This window comes from Rattus rattus, chromosome 7, assembly GCF_011064425.1.
Source record: "Rattus rattus isolate New Zealand chromosome 7, Rrattus_CSIRO_v1, whole genome shotgun sequence".
NCBI classification, from domain to species: Eukaryota; Metazoa; Chordata; class Mammalia; order Rodentia; family Muridae; genus Rattus; species Rattus rattus.
In genome coordinates this window covers 37416623-37436650 of record NC_046160.1, presented here as the reverse complement: position 1 = coordinate 37436650, position 20028 = coordinate 37416623, and the positions used below count along the sequence as shown (strand labels likewise).

At 49.9% G+C, this 20028-nt stretch overlaps 1 protein-coding gene and 1 pseudogene across 1 annotated transcript; both read right to left on the bottom strand.

Annotated features, from left to right (window-relative positions):
• Positions 1-8032: 8032 nt before the first annotated feature.
• On the bottom strand, positions 8033-8404 carry LOC116905828 (60S ribosomal protein L35-like). The gene has a single exon (XM_032908794.1). It carries the CDS (start codon positions 8402-8404, stop codon positions 8033-8035), a length of 372 nt encoding a protein of 123 aa, XP_032764685.1.
• A 665-nt stretch (positions 8405-9069) lies between these two features.
• On the bottom strand, positions 9070-9347 carry LOC116906278 (annotated as a pseudogene).
• Between the last annotated feature and the right edge of the window lie 10681 nt (positions 9348-20028).

The following is a 20028-nucleotide window of genomic DNA, read 5'->3' as shown; positions in this document are numbered from 1 at the left end:
TGGCTGAGGGGAGCTGGATGGAGAGCTCTAATTTGCTTATTTGTGTTTTTAAAGATTAACTTATTATATATAAGTACACTGTATCTGTTTTCACACATACCAGGAAAGGGCATCTGATCTCATTATAGATGGTTGTGAGCCATCATGTGGTTGCTGGGATTTGAACTCAGGACCTCTGGAAGAGCAGTCAGTGCTCTTAACCGCTGAGCCATCTCTCCAGGCCCAAGAGCTCTAGTTTTACAAAGCAACCCACCCAGCTCTCTAGCAGCTGTGAGGAAGACTCAAGGTTGTGCATCTTTTCCAGCCACTCTGGTCTCCTAGCTGACCTCATTCAAACTCCAGCCCTGCTCCACAGTGCCCTTAGTGGCAGTGAACAGCCTGCTAGATCCAGCAGATCAGCGTCTCCCGTTGCCCTACCCCATCCCCAGCAGAGTGGATAGCACCTGCATCTGCCAGCCTCCTTCCACCACAGCTGGCAGGACGTCCTTCCTCCTGACTATGAGGTGCAGGGACTTTGCTGCTGTGCACTAAGAGGGAAGCAGTGGTAGCCGGTGCTAGTTAATCTGTAAGGCATTGCCCTAGAGTATCTTGGCTGTAGGCCTAGGACAGTGGTTCTCAACCTTCCTAATACTGAGGCCCTTCAGTACAGTTCCTCACGTTGTGGTGACCCCCTTATTTCATGGCTACCTCATGACTGTAACTTTGCTACTGTTGTGTATTATAATGTAAAGATCTGATATGCAATCATGAAGGGGTCATGGCCCACGGGTGAGAACCATCTACTGCTCTAGAGGCTGGGAAGGGAATGTGCCTCAGGAATTGGAGAGATTCACCTATCACTCTGTGGAGGGGGCACTGGGCTCTCAGCCCTGTGGGAAGCAGATATTCTGAGGTATTGGGAATTAGGGTGCTATCTTGGAGGGAGACGGCTGCTCCCAGGCTGAGGGACCTAAGGAGCTGAAGGCCCAGATAATAGGCAGGGGGCTCAGTTCTCCAGCACTGAGCTTGTCCCAGCATTGCTCGGTGACTTTATCCCTCCTCACCTGAGGTAGTAACCTGGACTCAAACATGCTGGGTGCTCCGAGTTAGTTCAGAGAACAGGAGTAAGCCGAAATTGGCCTGTACAGGGGGCCTCCAGCTTCATGACTTCCACCCAGCTCCTTTCTAGGGACTAGGGACAAGGAACAAACACTCTATTCTTTGGTACCCTCCTCTCCCTCCATTAGTCCTGTTCCCTCCCTGGAGATGCTGACCAAGGTACCCAGGTTTTCTCAGTTGTCCTTCTCCCTGGAAAACCTTGACCCTGCCTCATCCCTCTGCTTCCCTGTTGTGGACTATTTTGTGTGTGTGTGTGTGTGTGTGTGTGTGTGTGTGTGTGTGTGTGTGTGTGTGTAATCATGTGGGTGAGTGTATGCATACAGATACATGAGTTCATGTGTAAAGGTATACACAGAGGTATGCATAAGTATACTTGTGTTGATGTGTGTGTGTGTGTGTCTGTGTATGTGTACACAAGGATATGAGCTACTACATGTATGTGGTCTTCTGAGCCTAGTTCCATGAGACTTCCTAAGAAGGTCATTGTGACCAGCCTTGCTCTCTCTACTCCTGAGCTTTAGGCACGTTCTGAAGGCCTCAGTCCTCTCTGCCTCCTGTTGTCCCCTGTGTCGGGTACCCAGAGTGGATGAAAGTTAGTGTACGTTGGTGTGATCGTGGGTCGCCACGCTGGGTCCCTGTAGCCAGTGGTGAGGTTGTGATACCCAGTGGTCTGACATCATTGGGGGAAGAGGCTGAGGGCTCCGGGGGTGAAGTCATTGCCTCCTTGGGACTACTGCCCCTGGAAGTTGGAGACCCTCCAAGGCATGTGGCACGCACCCTCCACAGCCCCTGTGACTGTTTGGGACGGTGCACACAGTAACCCCTCCGTGGCTCTGCAGTGTTGGGCGCGTGCTTCATCATCTCCACCTGACCAGGAAGTGAGCGGGGCTTGCAGATAGTTCCTTGTTAGTTGGGGGCTCCCCGGAAGGGGCCTGGCATATGTGAGTAGCTTCGGAATCATTGTGAGACAGTGGAAGTTAGCCGCAGTGGCTAGGCACCAGTCTGTCTCCCTTCTGGGGGAGTATCACCTCCATACGCTGGGACATCTTCAGGGATCTTGTCCCCTCCCGTGGGCACATCCCACTCGGAGCTGAGCTGAGTGTCATGGAAAATTCCACCTGCAACGCTGCTTCCTGGAGTGACCTGCCCCCAGAGCTCCCTCCACTTCCCTCAGCTCAGCCTTCCTAATTGCCAGGGAGCCCATAAAAGCCTTTCAGAGCCGCTGGGATTCTTTTGGTTATTTTTTCCCCTCCAATTTGAAAGAGAATTAATAGGTATGGAAAGTGTCTCCTGACCTGGGGGTTGGGGGTGGGGTGACAGCCCATAGGGTCAGGCTTATCCTGACCCCCACCTAGCATCACAGGACTCTGAAGAGACCCTGCCCATTGTTTCCTGAGCTGCTTGGAGACCCTGCAGAGAATGGCCTATGGAGACAAGGGTATGTTAAGGGTTTGTGGGAATTGCCCAAAAGCTAAATTCACTTAGGGAACCAAGATTCATCAGCCAGTCCCCACAATCAGCGATTTGTCCCCTACTTGTGGCTATGAGAAGCTTCACCCTTAAAGCCTGGGTGGTAACCTATGCTCAATTCCTGTAGTGTCCCCATCCAGATCCGCTGTGGGAGAAACTCTTCCTGGGGAGATGCACGCACGCACATGCATATGCACACGCACACACACACGCACATGTTTACTCAATCCTGAAAGGGAACCCACAATAGACCAAGTTAACGGTTGTACCAAAGTACAATTTGGCAAAGCATTGACTTTTTATTGGGGTTACTAACAGCAATACATGTGAGGTATCATGAGCAGGGATGAGTCATAGCCCACCCAGCATAGCTGGTCATTCACAAGCTGCAACCCTGGAGTTTGCTGCGGGAGCTCAACTTGCAAACAACTGGGCAGGTCAGACAGATCTCCCAATAGCGTGGCCAGTCCATCTCCTCTCCGTCGTCAGTTACTGCCTTTGTAAAGCTGGGAGGGAACCTGGAGAATCCTGCCAATCCCACTTTCTCAGACCTGTGACCTTCTGTTTCCCTTCTGCGTTTCTGGAGCCCCCCTCCCATTTGAAAGGAACATGGAAACTGCCCTTCAACAGGGCCCTGTGGAACCCAGAGCATCAGCCCTGAGTCTCCTTCCTGTGTCATTAGAGGATCTGACCCCCAGCCTGGGAAGGCAGCAAGGCTCTGGCACACGTCTTTTATTTTTTCCTCTTTTGGGTGACATGAAACTTAATCTTGATTGTCACTGTGACTGGATTTAGAAACACCTGGACCGGCAAGGTGCACCTCTGGGTGTGTCTGCAGGAGTGTTTCCAGAGATGATTAACTGAGGGTGTGAGACCCACCACAGACTGGAGGGCAAGCAGAGGAAAGAGAGGGAAAGGAGAAAACCTGTTGAATAGAAGGCTTGCCTGCCCTTCTCTCTGCTTCCAGCCTGCTGTGATGAGAATAGCCTTCCTCCCATGGGTGTTCCTGCCCCATGACCCTCTGCCCAACCACATAGGCCAAGCAGCTGTTTTGGCTCAGGAACGCAAGCCAGAATAAATCCTCACTCCATAAGTTGTTTGTATCAGGCGCTTAGTCACGGTAATACAGAATTAATACAGGTGAGAAGAGGAAGGGTACATTCGGGGTGGCATCACAGAGCTGATCACTCCGCTTGTTGCTCTGGACAGGCTGGTGGCTGGCACACAACAGACACCTGGTCAGCTGAGAAGGCTGGGCAGCATTGCGTACTGGGGCGGCTGCATAGCCAAATGGTCTGATTCAAGAGACGAGGCTGGGCCTGAGTACCCAGGACACAGGAATAGGCTATAGAAAAAAAGAGCCTAGGTATCCATAGAATTTGAAGACCACCAGGGCCAGGTTTCTCTTTCCCACTTATCACTTTCCGGGCTACCTCAAGAAGCCAAGAAGGTGGCATGGAATAGACAGGCTTGCTTTCACTCTTTGAGAGTTTCTAAGACTTTCCCCAACCCCAAACATACACACACACACACACACACACACACACACACACACACACACACACACACACTACACCTCATCTTATCCAATCAGAACCACTACTGCATGCACTGGGTAGACCGGCAACGCTATTCACACAAAAAATTAATTATGTACTTGGGGACTAGAAAACATTCAACCGACTGATGTCACCAACCAGAGACATTTTCAGGATATGTGCAGCAGTAGCAGCCCATCCAACAATGTTAAAACGCTGCCTTGAAAGCAACAGCCTTGGGCTTTTCCAGAGAGTTCCAGAAATGGGCTGACCCTTTTGGATGATTTCAGATCAGTGCTTTGACTCCCCCACACCCAAAGCAACTGGTCGTCTGTCGAGCTCAGTCACACTGCTTCCATCTTGAAAGATACTTCTGTGTTTGTGGACATTGTTCTCTTTGGGCTCAGGCCATGTCCCATCACTCCTTCCAAAGGCTTGGGATACAAATGGAGAGGTTCTTCTCTCCTCATACCTAGATTTGGGCGAGGACTGTGAGTTGGTTGGGCGTAGCTGGAGGGGAGGAGGAAGAGGGTACCTATGACACCTAGTTAAGTAAGTTGGGGCTCTGAGGTCTGTGTATGAATTAACATGCGGAGGAGGGTAGGAGAAGAAGTTCCCGACCTAGGATCTACTATCCATACGGCTGGCTTTGAATAAGTAGAATTTTTAGCTGGGGATGTAGAAAACAATAGTCACAGAGTTTCAGTCTCTACAGCCAAATGGGTGATGTTCATTCAAAATTTAAGAGTCTTGAAATACCAGCATGGGGTGGAGGGAACTAACCTCTGAGAAGCACATGCTGGAGGGTCTGGGCTTTGAGTTACAGACTGTGCTGGTCAGCTTTCAGTGACTGACGCAATGCCCGAGAGAATCACCCTACAAGGAAGACAGGTCTATCACGGCTCACGGTTTTGGAGGTTTCAACCCATAGTCACTTGACCCCATTGCTTTGGGCCAGTGGTGAGGGGGTACATCATGGTAGGAGTATATGTTGGGAGAACCTTACTCATGGTGGCCAGGAAGCAAAGAGAAAGAAGGCGCTGCAGTTCTACTATTCCCTCTAAGGACACATACCAGGAGACTTCTTTCCATTAGGCCCTGCCTCTTTAAAGGTTATACCACATCCTGTCAGGTCCAAAAATTGAAAAGTTCAGAGTTGTAACACTTCTTAACAACACAGGCTGGTGGCTACCTGGGCCTTTCGGGAGTATTTCAGTACAGATGCAGCTGTCTCTGGGTCTCTTCCGGAGAGCCAATCTCAAGGAATACCATGTTTCTCTACCACCATTCAGGTCACTTCAGAGACAGAGTTGGTCCCACTCCTGAACACTGCATTAATAATGATTCGAACACTCTAGCATTGCTGGAGGTTCCTGGATTGCTCCACCCCAGTCCTCAGGCTCCTCAGAGCACCCCCAAGACCCCAGTCCTCCCGCCTGTTGACCCGTGGTCTCCAGCACCCAAGTCTCCGGGCTTCCTTGGTAAGCAGCCTGAGATGGGGAAGGCAGAGCCCACAGCTCAGAGACAAACAGTGCCAGCCAAGGCTTATCCAGGTCTGGACCTATTCCCTGCCTGAGGTCTTGTGCTGGTCACCCCCTCTCTGGTCTAGCAAGCTGCAGTGGCAAAGCTGGAAGGGCATCATCATCCCTCAGTCCAAAGCCCCCTGACATGTGCAAGCAAGGCAGGGACTTGCCCAAGGTAGCTGAGCACCTTGACAGACACTGTGTATTTGCGCTTGCCAGGGAAGGTGTGATCCGCCACCTGCCCCTGATGTCAGACTTTCCGTGGTGCTTTTTATTAACTGGGAGATAAAGACTCAGTTAAATCTTGAGTAAATAACCAAACCTCCACCGAGAGGCTGGTGGGAGGCCCAGACCAGTTTCTCAATGACTGACACACCTTCCCTTGGCACCAACCAGAGGCATGCATTGGTGTCACCGGGGTGTGTGTGCGGTGGGGGAGGACTTAAGATTGCTGGCACACCCCACTAAACTTTAAAAGACTGGTTTAATTGGTTTGTGGAGGGGCCCAGGCTGTCGACTTAAATGCCCCCTGGTGGCACCAGCAGAAGTCAGGACAGGAACGGATGATATCAAATGGGGTTGGAGACCTAAAGGGCTACACTTTTCATTTCCAGCAGAGTGAATGCTTTAACCTGCTCGTTCTAAAACACCAGTTCAAACTGCATCCGAGCTGAATGCCAGACCCTCGGGAGCCCGTGGAGCCTGCTTCTGCCACGTGGCCTCATTCCCACGGGGCACTAGCACAACCTCTCGTCAGTGGAACACAGCGAGAAGTTTCCGGGCTGTCGAAACAAAAGTGCACAAAGCCCACACTCTGAGGTTGAGATCTGATTAACAACCAGTGCTCTGGGAAGGGAGTCAGAAGGTGAAGGGAGCTCACCATGGCACGAGAGCATCTCACCACAGAATAGAAGGCACTCAACTCAAAAGCAATGGCGAGGCCTTGCCTAGCAGGAGGTACCAGGGTGGCACTCAGGCCAAGCAAGGGGTAGGGTAGGAGGGCAAGTCTCGTTTGGCTGATGTAATTGTAGTCTCTGAGGCTTACTGCCTCTGTCTGCTAAACCAAGGATAGTCCTGGAAGATTCGAGCCTCCACACAATCTTATCTAGGCCTGAAATATATATTTTCAGCCTCTGAGATTGCTGCTCAGTGAGCTGAACTCTGGCTGGATTGTCAGCTCAGCTGTTCTGGCCCAAACTCTCCTCCAAGCTGACTGATTCAATCTGGCTTCTCTCTCAGGTTTTCCTGAGCTGCTCTGCTTAGCCTCATACTAACTTTGGCAACCTGTTCTAATCTTCTGGCTCCTTCTGTCTTCACCTGTGTCCGGTCTGTTCTCTCTTGGCAACTTGTCTCTGTACTTGTCCCAGGAAAACACTCTCTCTCTCTCTCTCTCTCTCTCTCTCTCTCTCTCTCTTTCTCTCTCTCTCTCTCTCTGTATTGCCCCACAAGCTTCCCTAAGTAACTTCCCTTTCTTTTCTTGTCTCATGAGAGTTGGGCATATCCTAATCTGTCTCTGATTCGTCACTTTGCCTGCCACTCACTTAGACATCACTTTCAAACACCGGTACTTCCTTCTACAAACTAACTTTACCGTCATTGTTTGGGATTAAAGCTGTGTGCTAAGGCTGAGCCACACCACAACTAGAAACAGGGTTTTCCAGTAAATAACACAATCTCAGGGTTCACATTGTGATCAAATATCCTGGAACAAGATAAAGCACGCCAGGAGGCAAAAGTGAATACTGAAAGACACCCTGATGCCTTTAGCCTTGCGACCATCAGAGCCACAGAGGCCAGTGAATGCTCAGTTGTATCTTGTCCTACCCCACGGTCAAGAAAGCTGCATTGACTATTGAAGTTGGTGGCCTGAACTTTTCCTAGTGTTCCCAAGAGGGATTCTCATGAGAGGCTTGGTAAACAGTGGTCAGCTATTCCCCTCCCCTGGATCCTGAATTAAGCGACTGTTTAACTCCATGACAAAAACAAGGGTTCCACAAGATACACCCCAAAGTCAGGGCGATAAGATTAGGGGCACATTCCCAGTCCCCTTCCATCAGTTGGCTTTTGTTTGAGCGCTCCAAATCATTCTTTTTTTTTTTTTTTTTTTAAGAGCAACTCGGCAAAATAAAATTCCAGATTATTGTTGGACACTGTTTCACACATATATCAAACAGGTCAAAACAAACAAACAAACAAACAAACAAACAGCAACTTTATAGATAAGGAAACAAAAATAATCTTTTCCTTTTAACCATCTCAAACCTACATACAGCACAGCTAGGTACATACACAAAAAAAGTTACTGGAATGCTCAGAATAAATTATTTTTTCATTGTTGTTTTTGTTTTGGTTTGGTTTGGTTTGGTTTTGTCAGTTTTGGACTTTCTTGTCATTGTCGTCGTCTCAGGCCTTGACTGCACACTTGCGCAGTGGGTACAGCCGCTCCTTCCCCTGTTGCTTCTTGGTCTTCAGCCTCTCTTCATGCTCGGTGAGCCGGCGGCGCATGGCTCTCGTCTTCTTGGGTCGCAGGTTCAGGGGCTTGTACTTCTTTCCCTTGTAGAATTTCCTGAGGTTTTCCTTTTGAGTCTGATTAATGACAGTGAGGACACAGGCGATGGATTTGCGTACGACTCGTATCTTGGAGAGCTTGGACATGGCGCCGCCTGTCACTTTGGCCACAGGAAGCTGGGACGGTTCCACCTTCAGATCGTCCAGTTGTTTCAACAGCTCCTCCTTCTTCTTGCCGTGCAGGTCACGTGCCTTAATCTTGGCCATTGCTGCGTTGTTCACCGATGAGGCTGCCCAGTTCGAGAGAGCTTGTTTTGTTTTTTACAAGTTTTTTTTTTTTTTCTCCTTTGAGACTATAATGAACGTGGTCACGCCACAAGTAAAGTCTGAAGTAGGGCAGAAAATACTCTGAAGGCTGGTTCAGTCACCCGTCATCATTAAAATGGCTGACCCCTGGGGTTGGGATTTAGCTCAGCGGTCGAAGCGCTTGCCTATGAGCGCAAGGCCCTGGGTTGGTCCCCAGCTCCAAAAAAAAAAATGGCTGACCCCTAACACTATGTATAAAAATACAAAATGTAAATAAACAATACAAACAAATTTTCCTTTTAAAGTATGTTTAAGAAAAAACAAACAAAACAAAACAAAACAAAACAAAAAAAAAAAAAAACAGGGCCCGGGAAGTTCTGGTTCTCTTTTCCTCCCATGCTGCCAATTCATATTGTGGTTTTGGTGGATGGTGGAGAGCGTGTGTCATCTGTGGGTCGCACTGCCCTCTGTGGGAGGACGGGGCCTGCTTCTCTACTTGAAGGTGACCATGTTTAAATTCTAAGATGGGAAGTGGAGGGTGAATAGGTCACGGTTAGCTTTTCCTTTGGCTGTCTGGTCATCCTCATCGATCTTCTGCTTCTTGGTGTCAACATCATCACCCTCATCATCCTCAGCTACCCGCTTGCCCGTAGGAGCCTCAGCTTCCTCACCTTCATCTCCATCCTCTTCCTACCATCATCTTCCCCTCCTCCTCTTTCTTCCCACCTTCTTCCTCCTTTTCATCTACCTCATTGTCAGCCTCTTCCTGCTCTTCGTTTTCCTCATTTTGAGCGTCCCCATTGGCAGGTGCATCGCTTTCACTCTCTGCCTCCTTCACAGCTTCCTTCTTCTCCTTCAAGTCCTTGGTGATCTCGGAGCTGGTGTCCACTGCCGCGTCTGACATGGTGGGGCACGCCGGTGGTCCACCGATGCAGCAAGTAAGAAATTAGTTGAGTTTGAAGGCTCTGGCGAGAGAACTGCAAAGTCCGTGTTGGAGGAGGTGGTGGGCAGCAAAGGTGGCTGCAGTGAGCACAGAGCACGACCAGGGAACAATGCAAAGATGGCTTTTCAGAGCAGCCAGTGGGGGTCCAAATCATTTTTACTACTCCTACCGCCCCCCAACCTGTCCTAATGGCCTCACCAGACAGAAAGAAAAGGACACTTGGGCCAGGCAATGTGGGTAAAGCCACATCGAACCAAGCTCGACTACCTGAACAATCCCAGAGCTCACATGGTATAAAGGAAGAATCGATGTCTACAAACTGCGCTCTGACCCTTATTCTCGTGTTTGGCGTGTGCACGCACCCCATGTACACACTAAATAAATGTTAAAAGGTTTTTTTTTATTCTGAAAGAAGGTAGCAGCCTCATAGGGGCTGTTTACACAGCCTCCAGAATCAAGGGCAGCTGCAGTCCTATAACAGATATCAGCACAGGTACATGTACACCACATACTACATGTGCACAGTACCTACCTGTACCCTATAGATGTATTACTTGCCTGTGCTGTGCTACACACATACTGCACACTATGTATGCATACTGCCCACTCACATGCATATTGCCTGCAGGGTCCAGGTCTTTTTTTTTTTTTTTTTTTTTTTTTTTAGCTATCTGGGAGATTCTAACATGTAAATGCATTTGAGACCATAGGCTGCTCATAGGAGACTCCAGTTTGTAGCTCCACTAGGACTCAGCCTGGGCTCAGGAAGGGAACCCTACCCCAGCCACCAACTGCAAGGTCATGCGGCAGACATTGAAGCTGATCCCTGGGCTTCTGGCCTCTCCTGTGGCTTTTGTTTCCACCGAGATCAGTGTTAATTATTCATCTCCAATCAGATCTTCCACTCTCCGACACCTGCCCAGCCGGGAGACAGGGAAGACAGTGAAGACAGGGAAAGCATCTATGGCCTTTGTGCTCAGAAGCAGCCCAGCCCTGGGGTGAACAACAGAAGGCTCTGGCAACTTCTGTGGTGCAGGTGGAGGGTGAGCTGGGGACCCAGTCCAACCTGCTGATCTGCTTGGTCTCCCAAGCGCCGGGGCTCCCACCCTCAGCCCCAACAGTGCAGAGTCAACCTTTGGGGTGCTTAGAGATCCTCTCTAAACATATCCCTCCTATACCCACACCTAGTAAGCTCCCAGGTTTGCAACCAGTTGTTGGGCTTCAGTCTTGTGTACTGTGTATTCAGATGCTGATTTTGTGCCCAGCTGTCTGGCTACATACAGTACAAACAATAAAATGGTCAAGCATCTCTGGTCTCAATGTTATGTAAACATTGTTTTCTATCATCTCTGATTGGTTAATAAAGAGCTGTCAGTCTATGACTGGGCGGAAGAGGACAGTGGAGGCGGGACTTTGGATTCCAATGAGAGGGTCCCAGGTAGAGAGAGAGAATAGAAAGAGAAGAAAGGTATGGACAGAGCATGGGGACACACCAGGAGAATTCGCCATGAGGACACACACGGAGCAGAGCAAGCCAGAGCAAGACTGAGATGGCAAGCAACAGGGCATTTATCTGGGTATTAACAGCCTACGTGGGTTAGAATAGCCCAGAACCTGCCCAGCATAGTGCCAGCTTATAAAAATACCAGATCTCTGGGTCTCTTCTTCAGGAACTATATGGGCTACAGTGGGCATAGAAACCCCTGTGGAAGCAAAAGAGAGCATAGCAAACCCCACCCCCCATGCTCTATACCCAGGAATAAATGTGCACTTTGCATTCCAAAAATATGACTTGGAATGTTCAGAGTAGCATCATGTTAGTTAGTAGTACTAACCCCAAAACGAGGTGTCCTGAATGCCCACCCCCAGCCCGACTATAGAACAGACACTCAGGCCACAGTGGAGCCACTAGGCAGAGGCCACATACGGAATATACTGTATATGAGAGCCACAGTCTCCCACACTGAGATAGTGATGCCCACAAACATAGTGGGAAGCACAGTCAGGCAGCAGAGGTGCACGCATGGTGTGTTAGCCAGAGGGACAGAACTTACAGAATGTGGAGGGGTGGAGGGGTGGGGGAGGGAGAGAAAAGAATTAAAGCAGCTTACAGGCTGTGACTCAGCCAGTCCAACAATGGCTGTTTATTAATGGATGCTCTAAGACTCTTATAGTTCTTCAGTTCAGGCGGCTGGATGACTCGGCTGGTCTTCAGAATACGCCAGAATCCCAAAGAAGTAGGCTCTAACGCCAGTGAAGGTCTTGCCAGCAAGAGTGAGAACAAACAGGCAAAGTGAGTTTCCTTCTTCCATGACATTTATATATAGGCTGTTCCCGGAAACTGTGGTCCACATTAAAGGTGGATCTTCCCACCTCAAAAGATCCACATTAAAAGCAAGTCTTCTCTCTTCAAATGATTTAATTAAGAAGAAGAAGAAAAAGATCTCAGCACTGGCTCGGCAGTTAAGAGCACTGACTGCTCTTCCAGAGGTCCAGAGTTCAATTCCCAGCACCCACATGGTGGCTCACAACCGTCTGTGATGGGTTCGGGTGCCCTCTTTTGATGTGTGGGAAGAGTGACCGTGTACTCACATAAAATAAATCTTTAAAAAAGAGAAAAAGAATCTCTCACATGTGTTCCCAGATCCTTAGGTTATAATTAGTACCAGATGTAGTCAAGTTGACAACCAAGAATAGCCATCGCAGGTGGGAAGAATCCACAGTATTCTTATAGCTTTAAACAGCAGCAGAAACAGTGTATCACATGAGAAGCCAGGTAGTGCCTCTGACTTTCCTGGATTTTATACATGGGGGGGGGGAGAGTTAAAATGCAATAAAATAAAATAAAAAAATAAAACCCTTGGTTAAAGGGTTGAAGAGTATTCAGAGGTCTGGGGATCGAGGAGAAGTTAACTGCTACATAGAATCAAGGGACACACACACACACACACACACACACACACACACACACACACACACAGAGGACCCTTCCTTATCCCATGCTTACCATCTCCGTGAACTTGGCCCTATGCTGCCTGCTTTAGTTAGGGTTTCATTGCTGTAAAGAGACACCAACTCTTATAAAGGGCAACACTTATGTAGCTCATAGGTTCAGAGGTTCAGTCCATTTTCATCAAGGCAGGAAGCATGGCAGCATCCAGGCAGGCATGGCACTGGAGGAGCTGAGAGTTCTACGTCTTGTTCCAAAGGCAAACAGGAGAAGCCTGGTTTTTAGGCAGCTAGAAAGGTCTCTCAAATCCCACCCCCACGGTGACACTCTTCCTCCACCAAGGCCACACCTCCTAGCAGTGCCATTCCATGGGCCAAGCGTATTCAAACCACCACACTGCCTATGACTCAGCATCCCATGGGACCGCTAAGAAAGGGAAATCCAGGGCCCTGAGGCTGTACTTTTCCACTACAGAGAAGCCATCAATGGCCATCCAAGAAGTATAGAGACGTCAGAGGCTGCATGGCCTATTTAGAAGAGCTTTCTTGAGCTCTTGCCTGGCCCTTTCTCATCAGAATTCTACACAACTATCCCCTCAGCCACTTCTGCTCTGCTTACTGGAGCATTTGCTCTTAAAATCCCCAGCCACCCTTCAAGTAGCCTTACTACACTGAGGTACCTCAGGCCATAAGAAGCCCAAACAAGTTACATTAGTTACCTTTCACTTCACTGTGATAAAATACACGGTAAGAGGAAACTTAAGCTTGGAGAGGGTGACTGTGACTCACTGTTTAAGAGGATACAGTTCATCACACTGGGGGAGGGGTGGCAGCAGTCACCACATGGTAAAAGGATCATACGGCTGCTGCTTGTTACCTGGGGCCACTTGGAAAGTAGAGACTGAAATGGAAGTGGAAATGGGCAAGGCTTGTCCTCTAGCGATGCGATTCCCCCAGCAAAAGTCCATCTCCGGAGGATGCCACAGCCTCTTCAGCAGCACCACTGGCTGGGGACCGAGTGTGCAGGCATAGGAGCCTGTGAAGGTAAACTCATAGTACTATAGGGTCAGCGGAGACCACCTCTGTCTCAAACTGGTTCTTGTCTTGCCCTCTCCAAGAAGGAAGTGGACAGATGGCAAAGTGTACAAGCGGAGGTACTTTACGACTAACTCGGGGTTAAACTGAATGCTACTGATTTCCACTGTGGGGTTAGACGATTCAGTGGGGGTGGTTTTGAACAGTCCATAGCAGCAGGATGCTAACAGAGAGCTGTGACAGTGCTCACATTTCCAGAGCAACAGGTACCTGAAGCAGGGGGCAGGCCTTGATGTCTGGAGGATGAAAATGGCTGTGGGAATGAATTCTCACTCAAAGCTGAAGCTCTGAGGCTAAGGGATGCCAGTTGGGCCCTGAGTGGCTGAACGTGGGTAGGCAAAGAGGGGGAAAAATAGGACCAATCAGAGAAGAGTGTTCAGACCTATGGGGGTGGGGGAACCATGAGTCCACTGAAAGAACCTTGGGTCTTGACCCTTTCTGTCATTTCTGTCTGTTCCAGTAACTGTGGCCACTCTTGCTGGTAACTTCACTCACTGGAGGGTTTGTTTGTTTGTTTGTTGGGTTGGTTGGTTTGGTTTGGTTTTTGTTTTGTAATTTTTGTTTTTCTTTCTAGTACAGCTGGCCCACTCATGGCTACCAGCAGGGACCTTGCTCTCTGGTCCTGAGCTTGCCCATTGTTGGAAGGTGTCAGACCCTCCCTATGGGAGCGTGAGGCCAACTGTCTGACCTACCCCCAATGGTATGAACCTAGAAGGAGAGACAACCCAGAGAGACTCCAAGACTCTAGGACAAGAGACTTGGACTCTCTATAACTGGTTGCTTTAACCCCTAGGCAGGGTGCAGCCCCAGAGACCCGAAGAAACCAACGGGGGAGCAATGTGGCAACTCTCTATTTTGTGCTCATTTAAGCAGTGAATCACTGAAACGGGGACTTGCCGTAACCTGGAGAACCTCTGGAAGAAACCCAAATCAGGGAGCTTTGAGCAAAGAGAGCTCTGAGGAACCCTAGCTAGGATGGACGCCCCTGGGGACACGAGAGCAGAGCTTCTGCTTTCTGCCACCAGGACCCTCTGGAAATGGCATTGGTGACCTCACTGGGTGAGCAGTGGAGGTTTGTGAGCAAAGGCCCGTGACTGAGAACAGGATTGGTATCCTCTCCCAGCTTGGGCTCAGCCCATAGGAAAGGCGATCAGTCATGGCCTGAATTGGACTTGTGAAGCCAAAGGAAATCACTGGATGGCACAGCCTTGAAGAAGCTCTGGGAGCTAACAAGGTTTTAATATTTCAGAAGGTTCTAGGTCACTGCTGAAATGCTCTGTGTGTGTGTGTGTGTGTGTGTGTGTGTCTCTCTCCCTCTCTCTCTCTCTGTCTCTCTCTCTCTCTCTCCCTCCCTCTCTTTCCCCTCCCTCCCTTCTTCTTCTTCTCTCTCTCTCTCTTTCTCTCTCTCTCTCTCTCTCTCTCTCTCTTTCTCTCTCTCTTTCTCTTTCTCTCTCCCTCCCTCCCCCTCCCTCTGACAGGGTTTCTCTGTGTAGCCCTGGCTATCCTGGAACTCCCTCTGTAGACCAGGCTGACCCTGAACTCTAAGGTCTGCCTGCCTCTGCCTCCCAAGTGCTAGGATCAAAGGTGCATGTGCACCACCACCACCACCACTCAGCTTGAGATGCTATATCTAAGGCCTGCAGACTTTAGAGGCATCATTGGCATTGCTTACTGGGCCTTCTAGAGGATCAGGACTCAGTGCTGGGCAGCCCACCTGGGCTACAGTCACTCTTTGATCTTTGAGGATGAGGGATGCCTGGTGGATGATAGAGACAGGCAACTTTGGGCCCAGCTCCTTGTGCCTCAGTGTAGTTGCAGGGAGCAGAGCTGGAAGACCCTAGGGCTGCAATTGCCCATCAGGAGCCAAAATATAAGGCCTAAGTCAGAGCATTGGAAAAACAGGGATCAAGATGTCATCTCAGAACGTCGCTAGGCAGCTCTTTGTCATGGAGGCAGCAGGAATAAAGACAGGATTCAGCCTGGGATCAAAGTTGCAACCATCTCCTTTGCAGGAGGTGGAGGAGAGATGGGGGTGGGGTGTGTGTCAGAAAACAAGCCAGTCATTGGTTCAAAGGACCGAGGTTCAGAAAATAAAGTCAAGAATATGGACCCAACCAGAATATGCATGTTCAAACCCTCACACTTCAAAATCAGCAAAATTGACTTATTAAAAAAAACGCTCCGAATATAGAGCTGTGAGCAGAAGAGAACAAGGCTCAATGAAATAAAATTGGACAGGCCCCCAGGGCATCTCAGTTGATGATGGAAAATTCCAAGTGTCCTCATTCTCTCTCAGGCCTCTGATTGAGGACGCCCACAGCAGCTGGGTGCTCTAACACGGCCCGAAGGCCCCAGGGCCAGGGACATCTGGGAATGGGGGCAGGGGCAGGAAGGAAATGAACTTTGGGGGTCAGACAGATCTGGACTTATTCCTCATTTAACACTGTGTAGCTTAAATTGGCCCAGGTTGCTTCTGTGAAGACAATTGGTTGATTTATAAATTGGCTTGGGGCAGCTCCTACCCGAGAACAACCAGAGCTCAAGAGGCAATGATGAAAACTCAGCTCACAGTGGGTGTCTGCTTTGGAAATTTAAAGCCAGGGAAAAAGAGTTTTTCAATTCATATCATGACCTCAATGTTAAATGCCGTGTTCCTAGTCTTCGAGAAGATTCTTCCCTCTGAAGCAGAAGGAACCATCTCACCTAACAGGACGTTTGTAGCGACTCGATGTTCTGGACCAGAATCCCTCAGGCCCATATCCCACACTGGAACCCACAGTGATAGGGGGTTATCTCTTGTCCTGGGCCTTTCAGAGTTGCTGCTGAAACTAGGGCTTTGGCACAGAGCTGAGCACAGAGAACGTGAGGCAGGGAAAAAGAATGCAAAGGGAAAAGAAGAGAGAGAAAGAAGGGAGGAGGTGCTAAAAGAAAGAAGAGAGGAAGGAGGCAGAGAAGAGAGGTTAAGACTGTCATGGAGTCTTCCCAGTCATTTCTGTTCCTCTTTACCCAGGATGCCGGCAGCCATGTTGGCAGGCTCAAAAGGCTGTGGCTGGTCCAAGCCACTTTCAAAACTCCCATTTCAGGCCCTTCCTACCAGGCCTACTGGAAGGACAACCTTCAGAACTGCCTGAACACAGAGGCGATACCTGTGTGTTGTTTCCTAGAGAACACCCCACAGACACGGGGCTTTGGAATCAGACAGGTCTGGGTTTGAATCTCAGCTATTTTGCTCAGCTAAACCTGGCCACCCCCCATCTCTCCACACACACACACACACACACACACACACACACACACACCCCGTAGCATGGGGGTTAGAGATGCATGCTCCTGTGGTTTGCACGTTAAATGAACTAGTGGTCCTAACCCTTTGCAAAGGACCTGAGTTCCCATGGCTCCATAGTAGATCCTGTGGTTCCACAGTGGCTCCTGTACAGTGGACCTGAGTCAGTTACCATAGAGAAGCAGGGAGGAGTCTAGGCCCAGAACTGCAAAGGGCTCCATACTATCATCTCCTGCCTTTGGACCTGGCATTTGTGCTATTGGAGTTGCATTTGAAAAAACATGGTGGGAGTAGGGGTTGGGGGAAAGGAGGCTGGAATGATGCTCTTGCATTGGGGCCTGAATTTGGTTCTTAGCACTCACCTCAGGTAGTTCATACTGCTATAACTCCAACTCCAGAGGATCCACCACCTCTGGCCTCCAAGGACCCACCCACAGTCCTGTGCACATAACCCCAGACACCTCTCTCTTTCTCTCTCTCTCTCTCTCTCTCTCTCTCTCTCTCTCTCTCTCTCACACACACACACACACACACACACACACACACACACACAATTATTTTATCGTTGTTTTTCGAGACAGGGTTTCTCTGTGTCGCTCTGATTGTCCTGAAACTAGCTCTGTAGACCAGGCTGGCCTTGAACTCACGGAGAGCCTGCCTGCCTCTGCCTCCTGAGCGCTGGGATTAAACATATGCACCACCACCGTCCCGCTCGCATAACTTTTAGAATAAAATTAATAGTTTAAATTTGGGTTGGGTAGTAGTTAGACGTTAAAGTGTTTGCCTCGCAGGCATAAGGACTCGTGTGTGACCCCTATAACCCACGTTTTGAAAGCTGGGCTCGAGGCACCTGTTTATAGCCCCTGTGCTAAGGAGGTGGAGGCAGGTGAGGACTCTGGGGCTCACTGGCCAACCAGACTACTCGGCAAGTTCCAACCCAGAGATTCTGTCGAAATATCAGGAATGGCACTTGAAGAACAACAGCACCCGAGGTTGTTCTTCGGCCATCGCACTCTCCTGCATCCACGTATACGAGTTTATGCACACATACGCTTGTGCACACACATATGAAGGGTCTGACTCAGGAAACTGAGGGCAGGCCCCAGAGTGTGCATTTCTCTCAGCACCAAGTGAGAGCGATGATGCCCGGGCTTTCTTCCATGGAGATAGGAGAACTATTTCCTGGCCAGTGCCTGGGCCAGCCTGCCTGGGCCGTTCAGCAGCCTTGAATGGCAGGGCCTCCCTGCCTGTCAGCCCAGGTGCAGCAGTTTGCCTAAGGACTATCTAATACAATATGGTTTGGGGGTCAGGACCTCTCTCCTCTGAAAGCGTCCATGGGCTGCAGCTGGTAAGCTATTGTTTCCTACTCAAAGGGAAAGTGTCATTAGTGCCCTGTGCGATGGGAAAGGGCACGGAGCTGGGCTTGTGTTAATAATAGTCCTTCCTTAATGGGCTGAGCAAGACTGTGTGTGGGCCTCCGGGCAGGACAGGCCTCTCTCCGTGCAGAGGCTCTTCTGTCTCACCCGTCTGGCCCTCAGCACTCCTGGGTACATTTTCCTCCCAGGCGCCCACGTTTTCTGGGCTATGCCAGCTCCCCAGAACTACCTTTAGAGAGCCACAAACTCATTGGCTTAACATAAGAGTGTATTATCTCTTGGTTTTGCAGGCTGGAGCTGTGAGGTCAGGGTATTAACAGGGCCACTCTCTCCCCAAACCCTCTGTGGAGCCTCCTTCAGTGGCTAAGTGGCCTCCATGTCCCTGGGCTCCTCCCGCTCTCTCTGTCTCCCTCTCTGTTGTTTTTCTCTGTGTGCGCACGCGCATGAGTATGCCGTGGGGAACCTGTGGGAGTCAGAGGAGGACCTCAGGAGTCTGTTTTCTCCCTCCACTTTTGCAGGGTCGCTCTGGCTGGTTGTCATTGTGCTGGATACCCCAGGCTAGAAGGCCAGCAGAGCTTCTAAGGTCTCCCCTGCCTCCCATCTCATCAGCGGCATGCTGGGATTGCAGATGGGGACCAGCACATGCAGGTTTCTACCTGAGGTCCAGGAATCTGAATTGTTTGGGTTGCACGGCAAGCGCTTTCACCCTCGGTCCTCGTAAGGAACACCAATTGCGTTGGACTTAGGGTGACCCTCACTGCGGAAGGAAACCCATCTGACTGCAAACCCATCACAGCTGCAAAGGGACCTGTTTCCAAGTAAAGTTAAAGAGAGGACACTGAAGGTTTTGAGAGGATCCAAGCCAAACTATGACAGAAGGTTAGAAGGACTTGGGCTCCAGGGACATCCTGAATCCCTGCAGCACCTAAGACCCAGGGGGCCTTAGTTTGCTCAACCGTAGGTGAGAAGTCTCTCTTCCCTCCCTGGACACCATAAGGATCACAGAGAATATCTTTTCGGGAGAGGTGTATTTGCCTTTGCACGTGCATGTGTGTGTGCATGTGTGCATGTGTGCATGTGTGCATGGGATCCAGAAGAGGGCATCAGGTGGCCTCTTCTCTATCACTGTCCCTCTAGTCCCTTGAGGCAGCACGTCTTCCTGAACCTACATCTTGAGCTCTCTCGACTAAGCGGCAGACAGCTGCCCCAACAATCCTCCTGCATTCACCCACTTGGAGCTGGGGCTACCGGTCCATGCCAGAGACGTGGCTTCTTATGTGGGTGCCGAGATCCAAACTCTGATCTTGATGAGCATGTAGCAAGCTCTCTTGACCACGGGACCACCTCTCCATCCTGGAGAAATGTCTTCTGACCCTCGAGGGGATGCTGAAAGAGGCAGAGAGGCTACGACCTCTGGATCTCAGCAGCTGAGTGGCAGAACCTTGCCTCCCTTCCGAGGGGATGGGAAGTTAAGCAGGAAATATCCTGGTGAACCTGGAGAGCCCACGCCAACTGTGTCACTTTGGGGGAAGGTGGCAGCATTGTTCCTGCCACTCCTGAAGGGCTGGAACTCTCCGTACCAATGGGCCCCACGGTCTGCCCCAGTCTAAACACACTGAAATGGCTTTTATCACCATTCTGGGCCTGTGTGGGTGGCCACTCAAAGCATAGCTCATCCCTGGAAGGCTCTCCAGCAGTGATGACTGCCGAGAGTTCTGGCTGAAGCACCCACATGTAGAAGCAAGGCCTTCCCGAAGCATGTTAGATGAAAGTGGCCTTTATTAAGTGCCTCTTCACTCAATTGCGTTTTCTCCTAAACAGAACATTTGATTAAAGGGTCTGAGGATAAATTATTACCAACCACTAATGATTACATTTAAAAGAGCAATACAGAATTTAGAACAGGGCTTAAAGAAGTTACAATACCTAGTGGGGCTTT

What these genes read in the sequence shown, in the direction of transcription:
- LOC116905828 (XM_032908794.1), bottom strand. Translation starts at nt 8,404, where the DNA reads ATGGCCAAGATTAAGGCACGTGACCTGCACGGCAAGAAGAAGGAGGAG.